Consider the following 19634-nt stretch of genomic DNA (forward strand, 5'->3'; position numbering starts at 1 on the left):
AGTGGGTCTCTATCTTCATTACAAATCCAGTTATTTATGAAAAGGCGCATAGCCTACTCCATTTAAAACAATGAAGAAAAAGTTAGTGTAGTAAATGTATTAAAATGTAACATTTATTTAGGTATTACTCTTACAAGATCCTAATGCAGAAAAAAAACACCTTGATGATATGAAGGAAATAAGTCTGTAATTTATGACTTCTTTGTGTTTATTGTTGTATATACATTTACTTTAAATATTGGTGTTATTAGACTTATATAAAGGAATAATATTCTCAGGTGTGGGTAGGGGGAAGAGTGCAGTATATTATGGGAAGTGGAAGGAACCTGACCATGTATATTTTTCCTGCCAGAAAGTGAAAGTGCAGGATACTACTCCAAGAGCCATAATCCCCAAACTGATTCCACAGAGCTACATGGATTCAGACACATGCTTTGTAAATCCTCCATAGCAGAGCTTATGGGCTCACAGACGAGATCTGGATTACCAATTCAGGAGGCAGAAAACAAGAACTGAATGCAAGGGCTCTTGGGAGCCTTTTAATGTCTCGGTCTTGTGTTTCCTGCAGCAGGTGGAGCCATTTCTCATTTGAAGGCTGAAGTGGAAAACAACTGATCATCTGGGATGCAAATTGGTAGGCAACCCAGAGCAAAAAACAATAGTTAACATTGTTAACATAAAGCAGATCTACAATTACATTCTAAAACCAAAATAACTTAATATCACAAATATACATTCACTACAAATGAACTTAGATCATCTTAGTCACCAGATTCATTGTATATATTTTCAAAAGAAAAAAAATAGCCAGTAAAGATTTAGATATTGAAGCTTTGCTCACATTTGTAGGTAAATCTATGTCTACAGATCCTGTGCACTAAGCAGTTGCCAGTGGACACCTGGGAGCAGTGGTTTTTAAGCATTAACAAGAGGTTACCGCTGTACTTTTTCAGATGTTTGCAAGTGGCTTATAAGTGCAAAAGAGTTTTTCAGTTTATTTATTATTTTTTACTTGAACTGAAACCACTAAAAAAAAATGCTTACAATTAATTAAAAACACTTGCTTAAGTGGTGGCGAGATTCAAATTTAGGTTGGCCAACTGACCCTAAGCATTGCATGTAGCATTTGAAAAAATGCCCCATCAAACTGTAGCCACCATCCTCCAGCCAAAAAAGGGCAAAAAGAAGGACCCGCTCATTTCATGCCATTAGTCCTTGGGAATTCGAAATGTTAAAAACAAAAAATCTACTGGCAAATACAGACATTTAGACTCATGCTTCTGTGTAGCAATGCCAAACATGAGCAGTCACTACTGGCATTAGAAAGTTCAGTATATCATATTCATTAAAACCAGTGGCATCAATTCTAACTATTTAATGGATGGGCCAACACTAAATGCAATGATGGGAACATAACCTACACAACTGGTTAGTACTCTACCTGTTACTAACATGCAAATAAACAATGACTCAGCAACTTAGTGACCAAGTATAAAAAGCAATGCCATGATAGCAAGAGGTGAACTTGAAATGGCACTTGTGTCTCATTCAAGAAAGTCATCTGACTATGTTATCACAGACATCTTATGTTGAAATGGGTACCCAAAAAAAACATAAGTCACATGACTCATCCTAGTAACCGTTATATGCAGTACAAATAATACATCCATAGGCAAGCCAAAAAAAATACATACAGGTTGACAATCGAAAATCTGGCCATTGATAATCCGGTTCTTTGAGTTCTCCAGCATGAATTTCAGACCGCCTTTTCAATACAGGGACTGTAGTACACTGTTTGGTCACTTATGTTTTGATGACAGTGTTCTCCAGAAACCGCTGTTAGGTCTTGCTTGCTACACTACATACATGTTGAGAGGTCCCTGCTGCCTGCTCTCCAGAACTGTGCCAGATGTCCGCCGGTGCGGTGAGAGTAAGTTTGGCCTGTGTGTGGAGGTATATCTCTCAAAAATCCGGCACTCCCCAGGTCTGGAGGTTGTCAGATTTTTGAATGTCAACCTGTAAATGCAATTCTTCTTGGTGATACCGGCACCTTCTCTATTGTTTTATCTTTTTTAACTCTGTGGGCACAGAAAAATACCTTTTGATTTGATAGAAATTCACTGCTAAGTCATGTTGTAGGCTGATAAAATACATCACTTTTTGGAAACTGGGTATTGTAAGCCCTGGCCATTTTTTGCTTGCTAAAATGCTGCAACTGTCTCATTCTTTACCAATTGTTCTATAGTTTAGGACAAGAACTGGGAGGGCTAAACAGACTCCAAAAGGTAGTGAAAAGGGGAGCTCAATTCTAATTCCAAAACTTTGCTTATATTTTGATTTCCCTGGTTCTTTATTTACCACTCTTCAACATGCTAAATACATTTGCAAAAAAAACCTTTCCATTGCAATTACATTCATTACACATTCAGTAAAATCACTGGATTTCAACTCTTGATAGTATAATAAACAGATGAGTAATGATCTTCTCTAACTTCCCAAAGTCAATTGTAAATATTCCTTTACATGTCTTACAGCCTCTCCTCGCAGAAATGGAAGAAAATGTTTCCCATTCCTGAAGAAAGGCATCTGACACAGGGAGCCTGATTTATCAAGTTAAATGGTAAGCTTGCTCGAGGATTTGCAACCTGGAATCGGATATCAAGCAAATTTCGGCCAATGAAAATACGCTGGCATATTCTCCTGGCAGTTATCAACTGCAATGATCGCTCATTCCGAGCTGGGCATCTCTAGCAGCTTGACAATGGTGAGCTTGCATTAAAAGTCACTGTTCCACTAACAAATCATTCTTTCTAATGGTACACATCTTACATTTAGCCCTAAATAAAAATGTTTGGGCTGTTCAAATGTTTCAAACATATATATTAGCTAAGCATATTTTTCAATTACCTATTCTTTTCCGTTTTAGAAAGAGTTAACTGATTTCAGCTCTTTAAATAAGCCACTATCTAAACGCTCACGATGCCCGCCCCGAGGATCCGCCTGGTGATAAATTCCTGCGTACTCTTGCAGGCGAGAGCTCGCTTTTGACAGCAGACTAGATCTTTACACCAAAAGTCCCAAACACACACACATGTTCTTGTTTGCTTCCCTAGATATATATATATATATATATATATATAAATAGGGGTTGTTTTCTCCTTTACAATCTCCCAGGACCTACAATTTAAAAAGTAAATTATGCTTGTTTTAAGCAGTTCCCTTCTCTGAATTGTTTGAAAGGTTAAAATTAGCACAATTGGCTTATTAAACCTCAGTTGTTTGATGCGCACAAACCTCAGGAGTGTGATGCGCATTGTTGTGTGCGTGAACTGTGTTCTCTATGTTGAAAAATGTGCTGGACAATTTTGCAGAGAAGGATCCTCATTCGGGTAAGTTTTTCTTTTTATGTGTATATTGTTTGTTTTGCTTCCTGTGCACTAATATATGTACATATATGTACACACATAAATGCATGTAAGCATTTATGTGTGTACATATACATATAAAAGAGAAATCATAGGAAGAAATAGTCAATGAGGATTTTTGGGCATATTGCTTAACATGCTTCAAATTGAACGATTGCCTATTTCTTCCTATGATTTCTGATGTCATGGGCTTGGCTCCTAGCAACATTCATGGATGATATTGCTTCTGGTTAAAGGAGGAATCCACCTTTATGTGCTTCTACTACCAAGCTGAGGTAAGTAAGTTATTATATAGTGAGCCAAGCTCTAAAATGGCATTCAAACCAGCATTAACACCCTGAAAGCCTGGAAAAGCAAGACAACATGTTTGGCACAAAGTGTATTTGTCCCTGGAAGTTTTAGAAACTAGTACTATTTGTTTTTGTGTAAACACCTCAATAATGCATACAATCCAGTATTTATTGAGCAAAATTAAGTTGAACAACAACAGAACATCTGTTAATTTCTAAGAGTGCTTGACCCTGCTTGTGAGCTTGTCAATCAATCTGGTTTGATGTTGTGGTTGGTAACCTGGACCCCCATTCATCACCATGAGGTGTATTAGAATGAGTACGCAACTCAACTGGACAGCTAACTGACAACCTGTTTGGACAGCAAGTGTGTTTGTGTACAATAGGGCTGAGATCAGGCAGTACAGCACAAGCATGAGAAAAACTTACAACTTATTACATTCATGCTATTGTGTGATGACATATTATAAAGTGCTAATTAGTATATATACAGCTTGATCTAAATTAGTTTGCAGTGTTGCAAACAAAAAAGTGCAACAAATGTAACAATAAATTAATCAATTTCGTGAATGAGTATAATCTGTAACATAAAAATGTAGCACTTACCCAAAAGAAGATGAAGCATTAAAGATTCAAATTGACCTGTAATGGACTGTAGATGTACACAGAACAGGAGCAGGTGTGCGCTAATTAACTGCAATGACCTCACCATTGACAGAGCTTAACAGATTCTCTTGAAACGCGCAGCTGAAGATTAATCGTTTTAATTGGCGTATTCTCGACCCCTATTGCTCATTTGTCAATGCAGGAATCCGGTAAGTGAAGGCAACTGTACTAGCACTCGGCTCCGGCTCCCGGAAATACGCCTCGTATATCTGCGCGTATTTACGCGCAGTGAGCTCGCTTGGTAATTCAGGGTCATTGACTCAATCTGGCGAATCTGTGTTCAACAAACAAGGACAGAGAAAGTATGACTGAAAACTCAGATAACCTGGAAGAACATAAACTGACTAAGTGAAACCTCTGCCAAGACAATTCCCCAGTAACAATTCATTGTGACTGCATAAAAGAGGAACTTCCTCCATCTTGGAGACATTACAAGGCTAAGGTCTAATGTCAGTGCCAATGCAGAAGCCAATCTCCCACTTTAATACCATAGCTTACGTAATGCCTATAGTTGAGATGCTGTTTAGCTTTTGGGGCCTAGTGGCCCAGTCCCATCCCTCAGTTGCCACAGAACCTAAGTGCTGGAAGTGCGCCAAAGAATGGTGTCTAGGGAAGGGGGCGCTTGATAAAAGACAAGGTACTCTCTAAAGTTAGGCAAAGCTAAATCACACAGCAAGAGAAGAACATGGGACAGAGCTATAGGTCATACACAGGTATCAGTCAGCCAAGTGAGGTATTTGAAGATAGGAGCATGAATTAATCTGGTGATAGAAAAAAACATCAAACATGGGTGTCAGTCAACCAGGTGGGGTATCCAAGGATTTGGAGAGCTCAAGCTCAAGAAGTCAAACGTCAGTTCGGGCAATAGCCAAGTGAAGGTCAGATGGCAGAAGGGTGTACAACAGTTTACCAAACAGTAAATTATAACCACAGCAATTCCAGAACTATCATGGGTGAGTAAGCAATACTCTGGCTTATAGTCATAACAGTCTATAGCTGGCCTTTTGGACAACTAGGGGGTCAGCAGTCAGGCCCTTGTGACCAGGCTATGAGTGGCCCATAGGGTACAGAGTCAAGAAGAAGATTTTCCAGTATGCACACACCCTGGCGGGCAGCAGGGTAATAGCGCAGTTAAAGATTGTCCCAACAAATTACAAAAACACTGTAGGGAACACAGGGAAAAGATTACTTATCTGTCTTCACTTTAGCGGGTATGTTCTCTGGAGACCGAGCTTGAGACACAACAGCATTAAGATCTTCACTTGTGGGTGCTCCTGAAGAATTGAACTAGCAAGGATACTGAGTGAGAGGAAGGGACATACCATTTTATTACTCTTACTGTTTACCAAAAAGCATAAACTATGTAAAAAGACTGACAGCAGATTAAAATTGATAGAAAAACTATTCATTGCGAAAAAAGTTGACTGTCTGGAACCGCTTTGAATGAGCACAGAGTCAAAGTAAATTACCTGGATGCTAAAGTGGTGTCCCACTTGACTAAAGAGCTTATTGGCTGTGCAGGATGTGGACTCCTTGAAATCTACAAATCTACAAATTTCTGGCACAGTATTCTCTTACCTCCTGAATAAGGTCAGGACCAAATAAAAAGTAAAACTCAAACTGCGGGTACTCATATGACTTTGGTACCAAGTCTCCTATGTCTGCAAAAGTGAGCCACTGGGCTTTTCTGACATTAGAAATGCAATTACCTAACTGGCTAACATAATTAAAACTCTACTGGAAGATTTAAGCAAATATAACTGGGAAGAATGCAATGATTTAGTTGTAATATTGGCAGGAATGTCACCTTACTGTTCTGCCTTAGTCAGCACAAAAAAAAACGGTAAACCTGCAGTGTAGGTAAATTGTTTGATCAACTAAATTTTAAGAACTAGCTACAATGCCCAAATGCCCATTACAAAATGCAAGGCTGGGTCTGCTTTAGGCATCATGTCTGGAAAGCCTGTGTGATTTTGAAAAACGAAATTGTCCTTCTCATCACAGAGAAAAAATGCTAGTTAGGCAAAAAAACACATCAGAGGATTTAGAAATTGCCAAAAGTTGCCGATATAATTTAGATGGTGACATTTTCCCACAGAGGACATTATTAGATGTCCTTATTTGCTACATTCAGATGAAGTTGAAGATCTACAAACATTTCACATTTTCCCAGGGTCCCAGCCCACCAAGCACTGATTCTTCATGAGAGAAGAAACATCAAACAAAACAGTATGGCAAACGCTACTCTACCTAAACAAGCTTTAAACAAGGATAAGATATTTGGTAAAAAAAACGCACCTTTATTCACTGTATAAAAGCACAAATGTTCATGTACCGAGTCATTGCTCACCTTAGGATTCCTCAACAAAGAAAGAGGTGGACAATCACTTATCATTTACAATATCATTTACAACTCAATTTCGGTAGTATATGGGTATTCTGAGCAGGTATTAGTCACAAGGGTAGCTGTGATAAGAGCACACAATGTCATTGTCACTGTTCAGGGGAGAATTGGGGAATCAGCCGCATATCCCACCAGATGTTGCTAGCTGGCTGCCTCCCAGGGGACAAATAAGATTATACCCTCTTAATAAATAAATATAAAATATAAATCATAACTATAAAACTTCCCTCATAAATTTTAATAACAATACCAAACCAAAAACCATAGCTTTGACTGGCACATTCTCCTCGCTGATCCTTTGTACTATAATTATGGATGCAGAGCACATTACAAGCATGTGTGTTTATGTGAGAAGTAATCTAACTGAAGTATTCTACTAGGAACAGGACTGATTATTGGCTGCAGCTCACTGTTGCTAGCCTGTCTTTCCAATCTAATCACAGATATTTCTGGCAAGAACTGCTTCAGCCAATAAACTCTCACTGAATACTGAAGGATTCCAGCATGCTATCCATCAATAGGAATAGGTTTTCAGGGCTCTTCAACTTATGTCCATACATTTTCTGAAACAACAGGCACACAGTTTCTTGCAGAAATCCCTTCAATGGAGAGGTGCAAAAAGCATACATACAACCACATTCATATAATGCAGCAAATACTAATTTTAAACACAATTCTTTGCAGCAGTATATCCTAAGGCAGGGAAATGCTTCATCTGTCCATTCACTTTGACCCACATAGTATTCTATTACATAAATTAAGATTATAGGTATTTTACAGATGACCTTTATAAAGTAATATCCCAAAATAAAATGTATGCTTTTTTTCTAAAGCTAAAATATACAAAACAAAATCTAGCTGCAACATTGAATAACGTGAGGCTGTGAATTCTATTTGACAAATACTAAAAAATGAGCAAGCATTAACATGTTGTTGGGTAGCCTAATTACAGCTTAAGGGAATTAAAATAAATAATGCAAACAAAAGGAAAACCCGTGAAAAGCTTACTAAACATAAAAGAACAATACACTTTTGGATGACTTAAGAGTAATTAAAATACAAGTCTGGGATAATGCATAGGCGTCCTAAAACATAAGTGCACCCACAATTAGATCTTCTCTGTTGAGCCTGTCAGGGAAGTACACCGAACACAGCTTCCTGTGGTGGGATAGCAATGTTGCCATTTTATGCTTCCACTATAGTGGGATGGGAATATATGGAAGTGTGGCTATTACCATCATCACTGCAGACACATAAGCATGTAGATTGTCAATCAGCAACTGGCAACACCCAGTCCTGCTCACTATTTTCTGGACTGACAGCACTGCCTCTGCTGCTGATACTTTGTCACTGTGAGCTGCAATGCCTGGGAGAGGAAGCATGTGAGACACAAATGAAGGAGAATTTAGCCCAAGTATGGTAAATAATGTTTTTGTTTCCTTTATTAGCCCTCTACATCACATAGTAAACAAATTAGGAACTTGTTTAGATTGTCATACAGAAGCCTTTAAATGTACTGAACCCCTTTCTTTACTTAGCTAGTCACAAATATGAAATCAGCAAATTTCATTCACATTGGATGACAATCTTATGAACATCAACAGATATTGTGGTAGATAACTGGAGAGAACACAAAAATCTTGTCAATCACAAATGTTTTTCACAAAATAGGGTGGCAGAGAAATATTTTGCAATTTCTCTTCCCAATTCAGCTAACATGCATAACTGGGCACTGCAAGCATACATGTTGCAGGAACACATTGGCCAGTTTTAAGGATAGTTATACTGTGTTCATATATATACCTATACAGTAGCACACTGCCCAGACTGCATGCTGTATTCCAGCTTGTGAGTGATCTATACAGCTGCTTAAGTTGCAGCACTGATGGTGTCATTGTACTGCAGAGAATAACAATCCTCATAGCTATTTTTAGATTTTATTGCTTTGCTTCTACCCATCTACTGTTAGGCTATTAATCTTCCCTTGATTCTCTGTCTAGGGAATATGTAGCAAAAGGTAAAACTGCTCTCTGCACAAGAAAACCCATATGCAGTACATGTATACAACTAAAACTTTCTTGCAACCATACAGGGAAAAAATGAGAACAAGAACATATTTTTTAAATATTTAGAAATATCACTTTCATATTGTGTTTAAAGGGCAGAGAGAATATTACTAGCGCCTGAACTGTATTTTTTAAAGGCTCATTGCACTGAAAAAAAAATAATAAATTAAAGGGATGACCCTTTATTTAAAAAAAAATTGACAACCTTGATGTTTTCTTGAATTTTCCCCAATTTTGGAAGATGTTAACATAGAAAAAACAGTTTTACAAGAGCATATGATTTAAACCTGACACAGCCTGGTCTTTTTCATTAATATGTAAACATTTAGAGTATTATATTACACGCATATCTGTATATTTCAGAAACACTTACATAAAAAAAAGTGCTATATAGTGAAAAGGAACCAGTCATTTTATTCTTCTATTATTTTCTTCAGTTTAAGAAAGTATACAATTAGGGTGGTCTTATAGTAAATTGAAAGTTTGAATTTAAATAGTGCATTTTAACATATTTGAAAAATATAAAATCTGGACCAGCTAAAACAACTGGACTTAAGCTACGTACACACGGCAGATTTTTATCGCCCGATAATCGGCATCGGCCATATATCGGGCGAAAATCTTCCGTGTGTACAGTCGGTGTCGTCCATCGTCCGGACGACCGACCTGCCGGATCCACGGACGATGGACGACAGCCGATCGTAATGAAAGGGAAGGGGAGAGCGCGCAGCAGGGTGCCGCTCCGTCGCTCCCCCCCTCCCCTCTCCATAGAGCATGAACGATGCTGTATGTACAGCATCGTTCATGCATCTTGCAGCCCCTTGTCGTTGGAAAGGATCGTGAAAGATCCTTTCCAACGACAAAAATTGCAAGTGTGTACGCCGCTTTAGACTGATTTTTTTTTTCTTTTTGACCTGCCCAACACAGGTCACCATGTACAGATACAAGTCAAAAGCAATCTCCTAAATGGGGCAAGGACAGCAGTTCTAACCTTTCCAGTTCAGAGAGTAAATCAATTTTTATTGCTATGTGTATAGCCACTAAAGAGATTCCCAATTTGCATACTGTGTGGTCTGACAAAATCACATGGCCAGGAAATGGAAAGCAATCTTACAAACTAAGACGCAGCCAGAAACAGGGCTGACAGAGGTTTTAACCCCTCTTCAATCAACCAAAACTAAAGATAAACACTGGCTTTAATCATGAGATTTTATTTGTGTAGGTGGGGACAGGTTGGTATTGGCAGCAGTAAACCATGAACTAGACAGCGACACCCATGCACAGTCCAGTGAAGTTTGTACTGTACTTTTTATTTAGTAAGGCATTAAACAAGCACAGTCCTACTGCAGGATGGCTTTGCTTAGCAAGTCTAAAGTATAAGAAAAAAAAAGTATTTCCCTTGTCTACGCCATTATTGAAACACCAGTCAGTTCTTGACTAACAGAGTGCCCCCAATGGGTTACCAAAAACAAACAGCCAGCATTTGAACCTTTTTAGTGTTCTATCAGCAGTCACCTTTTCATACAGAATGAAGCTCCCACAGGAGGGATAGTGAGATAAAGAGTCCTACCATCATTAATGTCATCACATATAAATACCAATAGAAAGGTGACACATTGGGCCTGATTTAATAAAGCTCTCCAAGGCTGGAAAGGATACACTTTCATCAAAGCAGCCTTGGAGAGCTTTATTAAATCAGGCCCAGACAGTGTGGACTGTTTACCTAGAGTAAAAATGGAGGCAGCAGAACTCCTGGACAGATCATTCCCAAACAGTTTGCAGTTAATTGGAATTTTTGGTAAAAACATATTTTCAAATCATTTCAAAGTTTAAAAAATAGTATAAATCTAGTACAGAAAAAAAAAATTTTTTTTGCTGCTTTTTTTCTTGATAGCACAATAACTAAAAACTGTTCATATGATTGGAAAATAAAACACACACAGGTTGATTACTATAAGGTTTTTTTTACAAGTGGTAAAAGAGGGAGTTTGGCCAATATTTTAAACTCCCAAATGCCCCATCTCACTATTATCACACTCACCATGTAATATTTGGACCACAAGTGACATGGATCTAAATGCATTGTAGCCCAGGCAGAATGGCTTCCTTGTGACATGATCATGGATGTTCTACTGAGGCCAGCAACCATGTCAACCCAATGCAACTGGGTATCTCCTCAGATGGTATCAAACCCCTTTTCCAGCTTAAGGAATAGCATTAAGACAGTTTAATCGCTGCTGTATCTGACTTTGGAAAAGGTCGGTAATTTTTGTACAGCCAATCCTGTCTGGCAGATTACACTGCCTCCACTGCAACAGCAACACTCAGTGGTCAAAAACACTAATACCCCCCACTTGTTAATAAAAAAAATATTCTGTAAGTGTATAGATATGCTCCCAAGATCTATATAGATCTCTCCCAATATCAACATGTAGCAGATACTAATTAATTACTACAGTCTGGCCTCATTCATTCTAGATGATGCTGTTCAGGGCAGTAAAGGAATATATTTTTTAATCTGCCTGGAGTCTAACACAGGGGTCAGCAACATTTACTATCAAAAGAGCCATTTTGCCTCCTCTTCCACTAAAGAAAAATAGTCTGGAGCCGCAAAACATAACACAGTTTATAAACTTTTAAAAGTTTTAATATTTTTTTAATTTTACCTGTTACAACAAGTGTGCATGTGTAGGCCTACTTTGAAATAAATTAAACACTGAACTATGCCCCTAGAAGCCTCCAGCTTCTAACGTATCATCCTGTTACATTAAAAGCTGGAGGCTTCTAACGTAACAGGGTAGATTTTTTTGATGGGCAGAGTTCTTTATGTTCTGACGATGCCTTAGCGATGAAATTTTAAGGGGTGTTAGCCACAGGTGTCCCTCATTTGCAGCTTTAATTTTGTTCACCTGTACCCCCCAGTCTTGAGTAATTGGGGTTCAGGTGCTAGAAACCTCCAGCAATGTGTAACAGGGTAGATTATTTTGATGGGCAGAGTTCTTTATTTTCTGACGATGCCTTAGCGATTCAATTGTAGGTGGTGTTAGCCATAAGTGTCCCCCACTTGCACCTCTACTTTGGTCACCTGTACCGCCTCCCCCCACTTCCAGGAAAATTGGGGTTCAGATGCTAGATGCTTCCAGCAATGTGTAACAGGGTAGATTTTTTTGATAGGCAGAGTTTTTATGAATTTTTAGGAGGTGTTAGCCACAGGTGTCCCGTACTTGCACCTCAAATTTTTTTCACCTGTACCCCCGTTTCCAGATAAATTGGGGTTTAGGTGCTAGAAGCCTCCAACAATGTGTAACAGGGTAGGGGTTTTTTGATGGGTGGAGTTTTTAGGAGGTGTTAGCCACAGGTGTCCCCCACTTGCACCTCAAATTTTTTTCACCTGTACTCCCTTCCTGTTCCAGAGAAATTGGGGTTCAGGTGCCTCCAGCAATGTGTAACGGTAGATTTTTTTGATGGGCAGAGTTCTGATGATAGCCTAACAATTAAATTTTAGGGGGTGTTAGTCACAGGTGTCCCCCACATTTTTGGTTTTGTACATCTCCCCATTCCAGAGGAATTGGGGTTCAAAGGAGGGCGATGTCATTGTACACACCCATTTGTACACGCCCCATGGTAGATTTATTTCACTGGTAGATTTTTTTCATTAGAACACCGGATAGGGAATCCCCCTCCTCCACAGTGTCTTGGGAGGAAGGCGATCCCCCATCAGAGATCTCCCCGCGGCAGCCGAAGGGAGCCACAACAAGGAGGCTGAAGAGCCGCATGCGGCTCCAGAGCCGCAGGTTGCAGACCCCTGGTCTAACGTGATTGCTTCACATGTAATTGGCCTGTCTCCTCCAGGATAAATCCAGGATATCACATAAAAGTTATTAATAATCTATCTGCACATCAGTAGAGATCTCCAGTGTAAACAAATGTATCTATGAGAGCCATGATGCAGGACATATGGAAGCACTTAAGAGAAACCACTGCCAGGAGTCATAACTTTATTGAGGTGGTGCCACTTCATAAGCTCTAAAATTAAACCAGTTTTAAATTCACTGAACACAGAGCTCTTTGTTTTCTTAGGTTTGCTAAGCAAACTGCAAGCAATGTGTTCTTACACCTCAGAAAGACAGTACAAATCAGCTGCTTTCCATCCAAGTATGCCACATGAGTGTCTTGTCAGTGACCTTCAGGCCATCTGCTACTAGTTAACTGCAGACAAACCACCCTTAAGTCCAGTATCTGTTGCAAACGAATCAAGGAGATGAAGCACATTGTATAATACTACTGTTATAACTGCAATTTAATTGTAGTTACTTATTACTTTGAATAGCAGGCACCAAAAAGGCAAAACTGCAGTCCAAAGTTTTTTGGAAAGCATTGCAAAGAGTAAATACCTTTTTTAGGCAAATTTCCCCCAACTTTCTCTCCCTATAAAAAATCCTTATTGTCAACTGGCCCTGTTCCCATCACTGAACGTACGACTTGTTTTCTATGAAAAATATGTGCCATACTGCATTTTACAAGGCTTTTTACCTTGTAGAAAGTAGTTTTAGTGTGACTGAGCACAAAGGACATTATATTCTTACATTGTCATATAGAACCATAGAGTACCTTTTACCTCTTTTTAAAAAGCATGGAATATGGCATTCACTGAAACATTTCCTGGTGAAAACATCAGGTACTGCCATTGAAACACATGAACCAGGAAAACAGTTCAAACTTTCCATTTGTGTATAGCTATGTTGGACTTTCATGATGAACTGGAGAGAAAGCTGATTCAATATATAGGCCCTGATTTATTAAAGCTCTCCAATGCTGGGGAGAATACACTTTCACCAGTGAAGCTGGGTGATCCAACAAACCTGGGATGGATCTGGTCCACGATTTAAAGCATTTGCTAGCAAATAGCAAATGACATTGAAGAAATCTATTCCAGGTTTGCTTAATCACCTAGCTTCACTGGTGAAAGTGTATTTATTAAATCAGGCGCTTAATGACCACCTACAACCACATGGCCAACTACTTGGTGTTCTCTCTGCTGAACGAGTTCAGGCTGACCTACTGGTGTTTGAAAGAAAATGTATGGGAAGTCTCAGAAACAGACTACTGTCAAAGTATCTAAAAAAATTGAATGTATTAGTTACAGTCGTTTTAAGTGTAAGCTGTGGGATAAGGCGGTGCCAAAACCTTTAAATGGGTTCCTGGGCATACCAGTCTGTTAAAGATGTCTATAAGTTATGAGGAGAAAGTAGAAAGGTAGAAAGACAAGACAAGTTTCAAAGAGGTACACACTCTTAGGACCTATCACACTAAATTGAAAAGAAATTGGAAACTGTACAAAAGACTTTTAAAGGTTTAAAACAGATATTAGTTTACTCAGTACACTAAACGGTGTACTTTCCAAAGAAAGCAATACGAAGAAACTAGGCAGAAAAATAAGAAGGTTATTTGAGTAAACTAGTTTCAGACAGATTAGATTATCATTTTATGCATGTGGGAAACTGTAGACACCATCAACAGGAGTATGCTGGTGCTGTCATCAGGTTATGACCAAACTCACCAGACACTGACAGACAATCAATCTTGAAATAACTATTAGCAGTGCTGGTCAGTTTTGTATAGTTTCACACAAAATAAGCTGCAGCCAAAAATGTATAGAGTATATCTATAAAAACTGAAAGGGGAACACAGCTAAACATATTTATTTTAATTTCAGAAATTGCCTTTATAAACCACTCTGCTTTCACATCAAAACCATTTAACCAGATTTATTTTCTCTATACATAAAGCCATATGCGCTTTTTAATTTACTATGTATCTAAATAGCAAAGCAGCACAGAGTATTTTCTGTGCATACCATGCATTTGCCAAGATTAGGATTTCCTGGAATAACAATACAGCTTTATCTGATAAGAAGCACAATTAAAATAACTGCTATAGTATGCTGTTTACAAATCCCCAGCTTACAAAAGGTCAAAAGAAACTATACTGAATAAAACAGAATATTTAAGCATAACAAGTTTTAATGATAAAAGTAAAACACCTGTACAGTCAGTAAAATGTACATTGCAAGATTTTTGTTGTCGAACATATGCAAGGCATACATTATGTGAGGTTCTCTTTAGGATCTCTTTTTGACCGATATAATGTTTGCTATAAATAAATAATTGTGATCCACTACAAGTATTCAATGGTACATTTTATCAAATTTGAATATCAAAAGAAACCCAAAAAATAATTAACACTTGAACAAATGGTTCAGTTTTCTCTTTTTTTCCACAGTAGAATTGCTGCAAGTTTTTGTTATATGTTGTTATACTCAGCATTCAAGCGTGTTTAATCACTACGGCATCTTCATAGACATTAATTTGAAGTACTTGTAACATCTATGAAAGCTTTAGGTGTTGACTTTTTTTTTTATACCATCTCAAAAAAAGCTTTGCTAGGCTTTTAAAGCTTACATAAAAACACCTGAGAAACCATGCACCTACTACCTTTTAACACCCCTGGATGCCTAGTGGTTGCCAGTAAGCCTTTGGGAGTGATAAATAGCACTTTTTTTTTCTTTGATCACTAATGTCAACTAAGCTTATATTATTACATTCCTCCAATAGAAAATGCTGCTCGGTGATAAATCTGCAGTACAACTGCCAAGCAGCTAGCAAGGTGCCAGCCACCAGCAGTTGTGCAGATTTGCTTGATCCCACTTCAGGTCTGTATCTGTCATTTTACAGCAAACCTAAACCCTGGTATACAAGGGTTTTGCTGAAGGCAACAAAACGCTAAGGACCTGAACTTTGACCAACCTTTAGTGAGACCTGCAGCTGGTCAGTTCTGCAGGAAGAAGTCCATAGTTAAAAAGATACAAATTTAATAAAAGATACAATGATCCTCCAAGAAAAGCTAGCAGGCTGACCTGGACTTGGCAACTGTTAGATAGAAAAATCAGCTATGTGGGAAAAGATGGCAAAACTATAAATGTGTTTTCTATGAAAATACAGTATACCATTAAAAACAGCCAACACAAGAGCAGATAGGTATACATATTGAAGTATGGTAAGCATTCTCCGAAACATATGAGACAGAAAGAGATCACAAATATTAAAAACTTGACATGACAACTTTGGATTTCAGTAGTGTATGCATATGTGTAGAACATGTATGTAACAATAGTACAACTAATACTTAGCTGCTTATGCCATTATTGTAAATGAACCATAGAATTTTACTAGTTTACACTTACTGCAATCTCTCTACATGCCGACATTGATATTCCTGTACCTTCAATTTGCTTCAGTGCATATTCTTTCTCATCTTTTCTGTAAGAAGAAGAAAAAAAATTGCAATCATAAACAGAGACCAATATATGTAACAGGGACTTATGTATTTAATAGATTATGTTTTACTTTGTCTTTACATTATATTTAAACAGAGTTAAGTAAAACACATCTACTACCATTACAAAGTATTTCCCACTATCTACAGACATGAAAAAAAGTTACATATGCCCTTTTTTTCATCCCTTTATCCATGGTCATTTGACTATTTGTTCCTACCTATCGTTCCTGTAGCTTGAAGGGTTGAGACTGAGTTAAATTAAATGCAGGAAAACAGTTTCACCTAAAATATATATACAGTTTAATAAATCCTCTTCTGCAGTTCAGTCGAATACTGCTCTTGCAGTTTATGTGATCCTTTCACTTTGCAAAGCCCGATGCTTTATAGCTTCCTGTGTCATCTGTGTCTGCTCATTGGACCATAAATGAACACTATAGACCAAAATGATTTCCTCTCCTCCTGTAAATTGTTTTACATTACAAACCCTGGTTGATTCCCATAGCATAACCTTATATCCTTAAGCACTTCTTTATAACAAATAATGGATAACAGCCAACAGGTTTCCATTAAACTGAGTAAAACTTCAGAACACATTTTGAGGACCATTTATAAATTACATCCTAAACTTTGGATTGTGTGGTTCCCTACATTTCTTTTTGCCTAATCTAACAGCTTTGTTGTAGAACTTTTACTTGCCACCATGTCATCTTCCTATCACAACCAATTAGACTTCCACTAACCTGTAAGATGTATGCAGTAGGCAGCTTATGACTTTCCGACTTTCCTGATCTGTATACATTTTCTAGGTTAGTGACTCAAACATATAAACAGCAGTGTGTCAGGATAAAATCCAGGCAAGTAACATTTCTACAAGGAGCAACAAAAAATTATATACACTACTTTTCTCTGACCTCACAAAGATAACTTTGCTTATTGCCAAACTGAAATGACATTAAAATAAATTAAATTATTTCTGGCCCTTCCCCACAGTCAAATTACACTTTCAACACAGTTGGTCTTTCTTTAGTAAAATACCTCTGCTAGTGCACACACATGCATGTATGCAGACACACATTTTGCACTTGTATCCGTCCTGTAGTCTCAGGTTTCTCTTTTAAAGATTTCTTGGTATGCAGTCACACACTTCAACCACACACTTCTTATTGAATGTTCTCACCATAGACATTGAACACAAGCCCACACACCATGCCCCACATGTCTTTCTGTTGTCATACATTTCACATATCTCTTTTGCACACATACATTTCATATCAACTGTACCATTGTTATATTCCATCATAATACTGAACTGCACATATTGTCCAGTGTTACACGTTCTGCACTTTGCTCCTGCATATGCTGCCTATCAAGACACTTCTATGGCATTGTTATATCCCATACCTTTCCAGTACTGGAACTGGCACACCTTTGCAGCAGTGAAAGGTACATTAACCAAACATTTATCTATTTATACCAAGAACAGGGCTGTCTTCCATAAATAAACAAGCAATTTAAATTAAATTTACCATTGAAAACAAAAAGAGTAATTTCAATGCAAAAATTCACTGGCTATGATGAACTGGAGCAATAAAAGCATATGCAAAAATAGTGGTAATACTAGTCACTAAGGAAATCTCATTTGACAGTAAAATGGATGTTGGCCAAGTTATGAAGCCAGGAACAATCAGACATCAGGAATAAGACTTAGAAACAAGAAATAATCACATAAGTTTTTAAAGGACACAACAGACATCTTGTTGTATAAGGTCTCTTAAAAATTTGGTAAATTTTTAGAACAGAAAAGACGATGTTTGTTTCTTCGTCATAAATCTTTTGCCTTGTCTGTAAGTAATTTTAACCAGCTAAGCATGTGAAGCCCAGTGTACAATCTTGGCATGGTTTCGGTAGTAGGATAAATAAACTTTTGTGAACATTCATGGGAGTTACGTCTCCCCCCAAACTCAGAAGAAGACTAGAACAAGATGTCAGCAACATCCAGAAGGAAAATGCACCAGCTACTAAATCTACTAAATATCTACAGAGATATGGTATACAGTGGGCAGCATGTACCATGTGATTTATACTTAAGGGCTCATCCACACCAGCCAAGTCCAATGTGGTACAATAAACACACAAATAGGATGCAAGATGCATGGATGTGGGTTGTGTTAAGGTAGTCCAGTATTTTAATGGTCTAACACATCACAACAAATCAAAAATCGATAGGCTGGGTGAATTACACCACATTGTACCAACATGCATTACAATGTAAGTGCACTGGTGTAAACAGACCCGTAACATAAACGTATTGTTACTAAACAAGCCATTTTGTAACCGAATTTTAATAAAAATCACATTACCAGTTATATTATTAACAGTTAAGAAGATACATAGTAACATTTTAGAAAGTACACGGCATGTACAATGATCTTTGGATTTTGGCCACAGTGGAATTAGGTCAGCTGAAGTGTTTTTTGCAAACCCATTCACTTGCCCTTAAACTGTATAAAGTCTCTAAATCTATTTTCCGTATATATATCTGGCATCATTCCTCTTTGGGTCTATTTAATAAAGCTCTCCAAGACTGGAGAAGATACACCTTCCTCAGTGAATCTGGGTAATCCAGCAAATCTGGAATGGATCTGGTCCAGGACTGAAAACATTTAATAGCAAAAAGCAAATGACTTTTAAAAAATCCGTTCACGATTTGCTGGATCACCCAGGCTCACTGATAAAAATGCATCTTCTCCAGCCTTAGGGAGCTTTAATAAATCAGGCAGTTTGTACAAAGTTTTCTAACTCAAATTAAAATGAAATTTTTTCTAAAGCACAGTTGAAAAGCTTAGACTCATTGGGGCCTTTCCATAATCTGCAAATATGCTGACCACATCTGTACATTATGGCATTCTTTCTTTGAAAATTGGTCTTCTTTAGCACCCCCTTTGTTAGCAGCACTTTTGTGGTCTTCTTCTGCTTACAAAAGGCTAGATTGAATGTCAGAATGACCGGGGCATGCTGGGTTTGTACACTGAACTGTGAGAAGCATATTACAGCACAGTCAAACGGATTCTCTTTTGTTATATAAAAGCCTACCTGACGGTTTTTTAAATAAGAGTTTGTTTTAATAAAATGTATAAAGTAAGGCACGATGCCAACATAATGAAAAAATTATTGTGATTGTATGCAAAGAAAATGCGTTCAGGACCATTCAATACGGCATAGACTTTAACTACATTTTATTAACAGTATGTCTCTAAAAAGTGTATTTACTGGAAGTCACCCCTTATAAGGAAGGTTACATTTATGCCCGAATAACTGATGCCTAAAGACAACGTTATGGTTTGCTTAGTTTTGACGAGCATAATTGAGAAAATGTTTAGCAACTAATAGGAGTAAAATAAATATGCAGTTTATATGAACATTACATTTTTATTTATATACTGAG

At 37.8% G+C, this 19634-nt stretch overlaps 1 protein-coding gene across 1 annotated transcript in view; it reads right to left on the reverse strand.

The window, feature by feature from the left end:
- The window catches only part of CDK19 (cyclin dependent kinase 19), a 91421-nt gene that overhangs the window by 60645 nt on the left and 11142 nt on the right, over positions 1 to 19634 (reverse strand). The window contains exon 2 of the mRNA XM_072410202.1: positions 16095 to 16170. Within this exon, the coding sequence (XP_072266303.1) occupies positions 16095 to 16170 (76 nt within the window). The remainder of the gene's footprint in view (positions 1 to 16094; positions 16171 to 19634) is intronic.

The sequence above is a fragment of the Pyxicephalus adspersus genome, chromosome 4 (assembly GCF_032062135.1).
Source record: "Pyxicephalus adspersus chromosome 4, UCB_Pads_2.0, whole genome shotgun sequence".
In the NCBI taxonomy this organism is placed as follows: domain Eukaryota; kingdom Metazoa; phylum Chordata; class Amphibia; order Anura; family Pyxicephalidae; genus Pyxicephalus; species Pyxicephalus adspersus.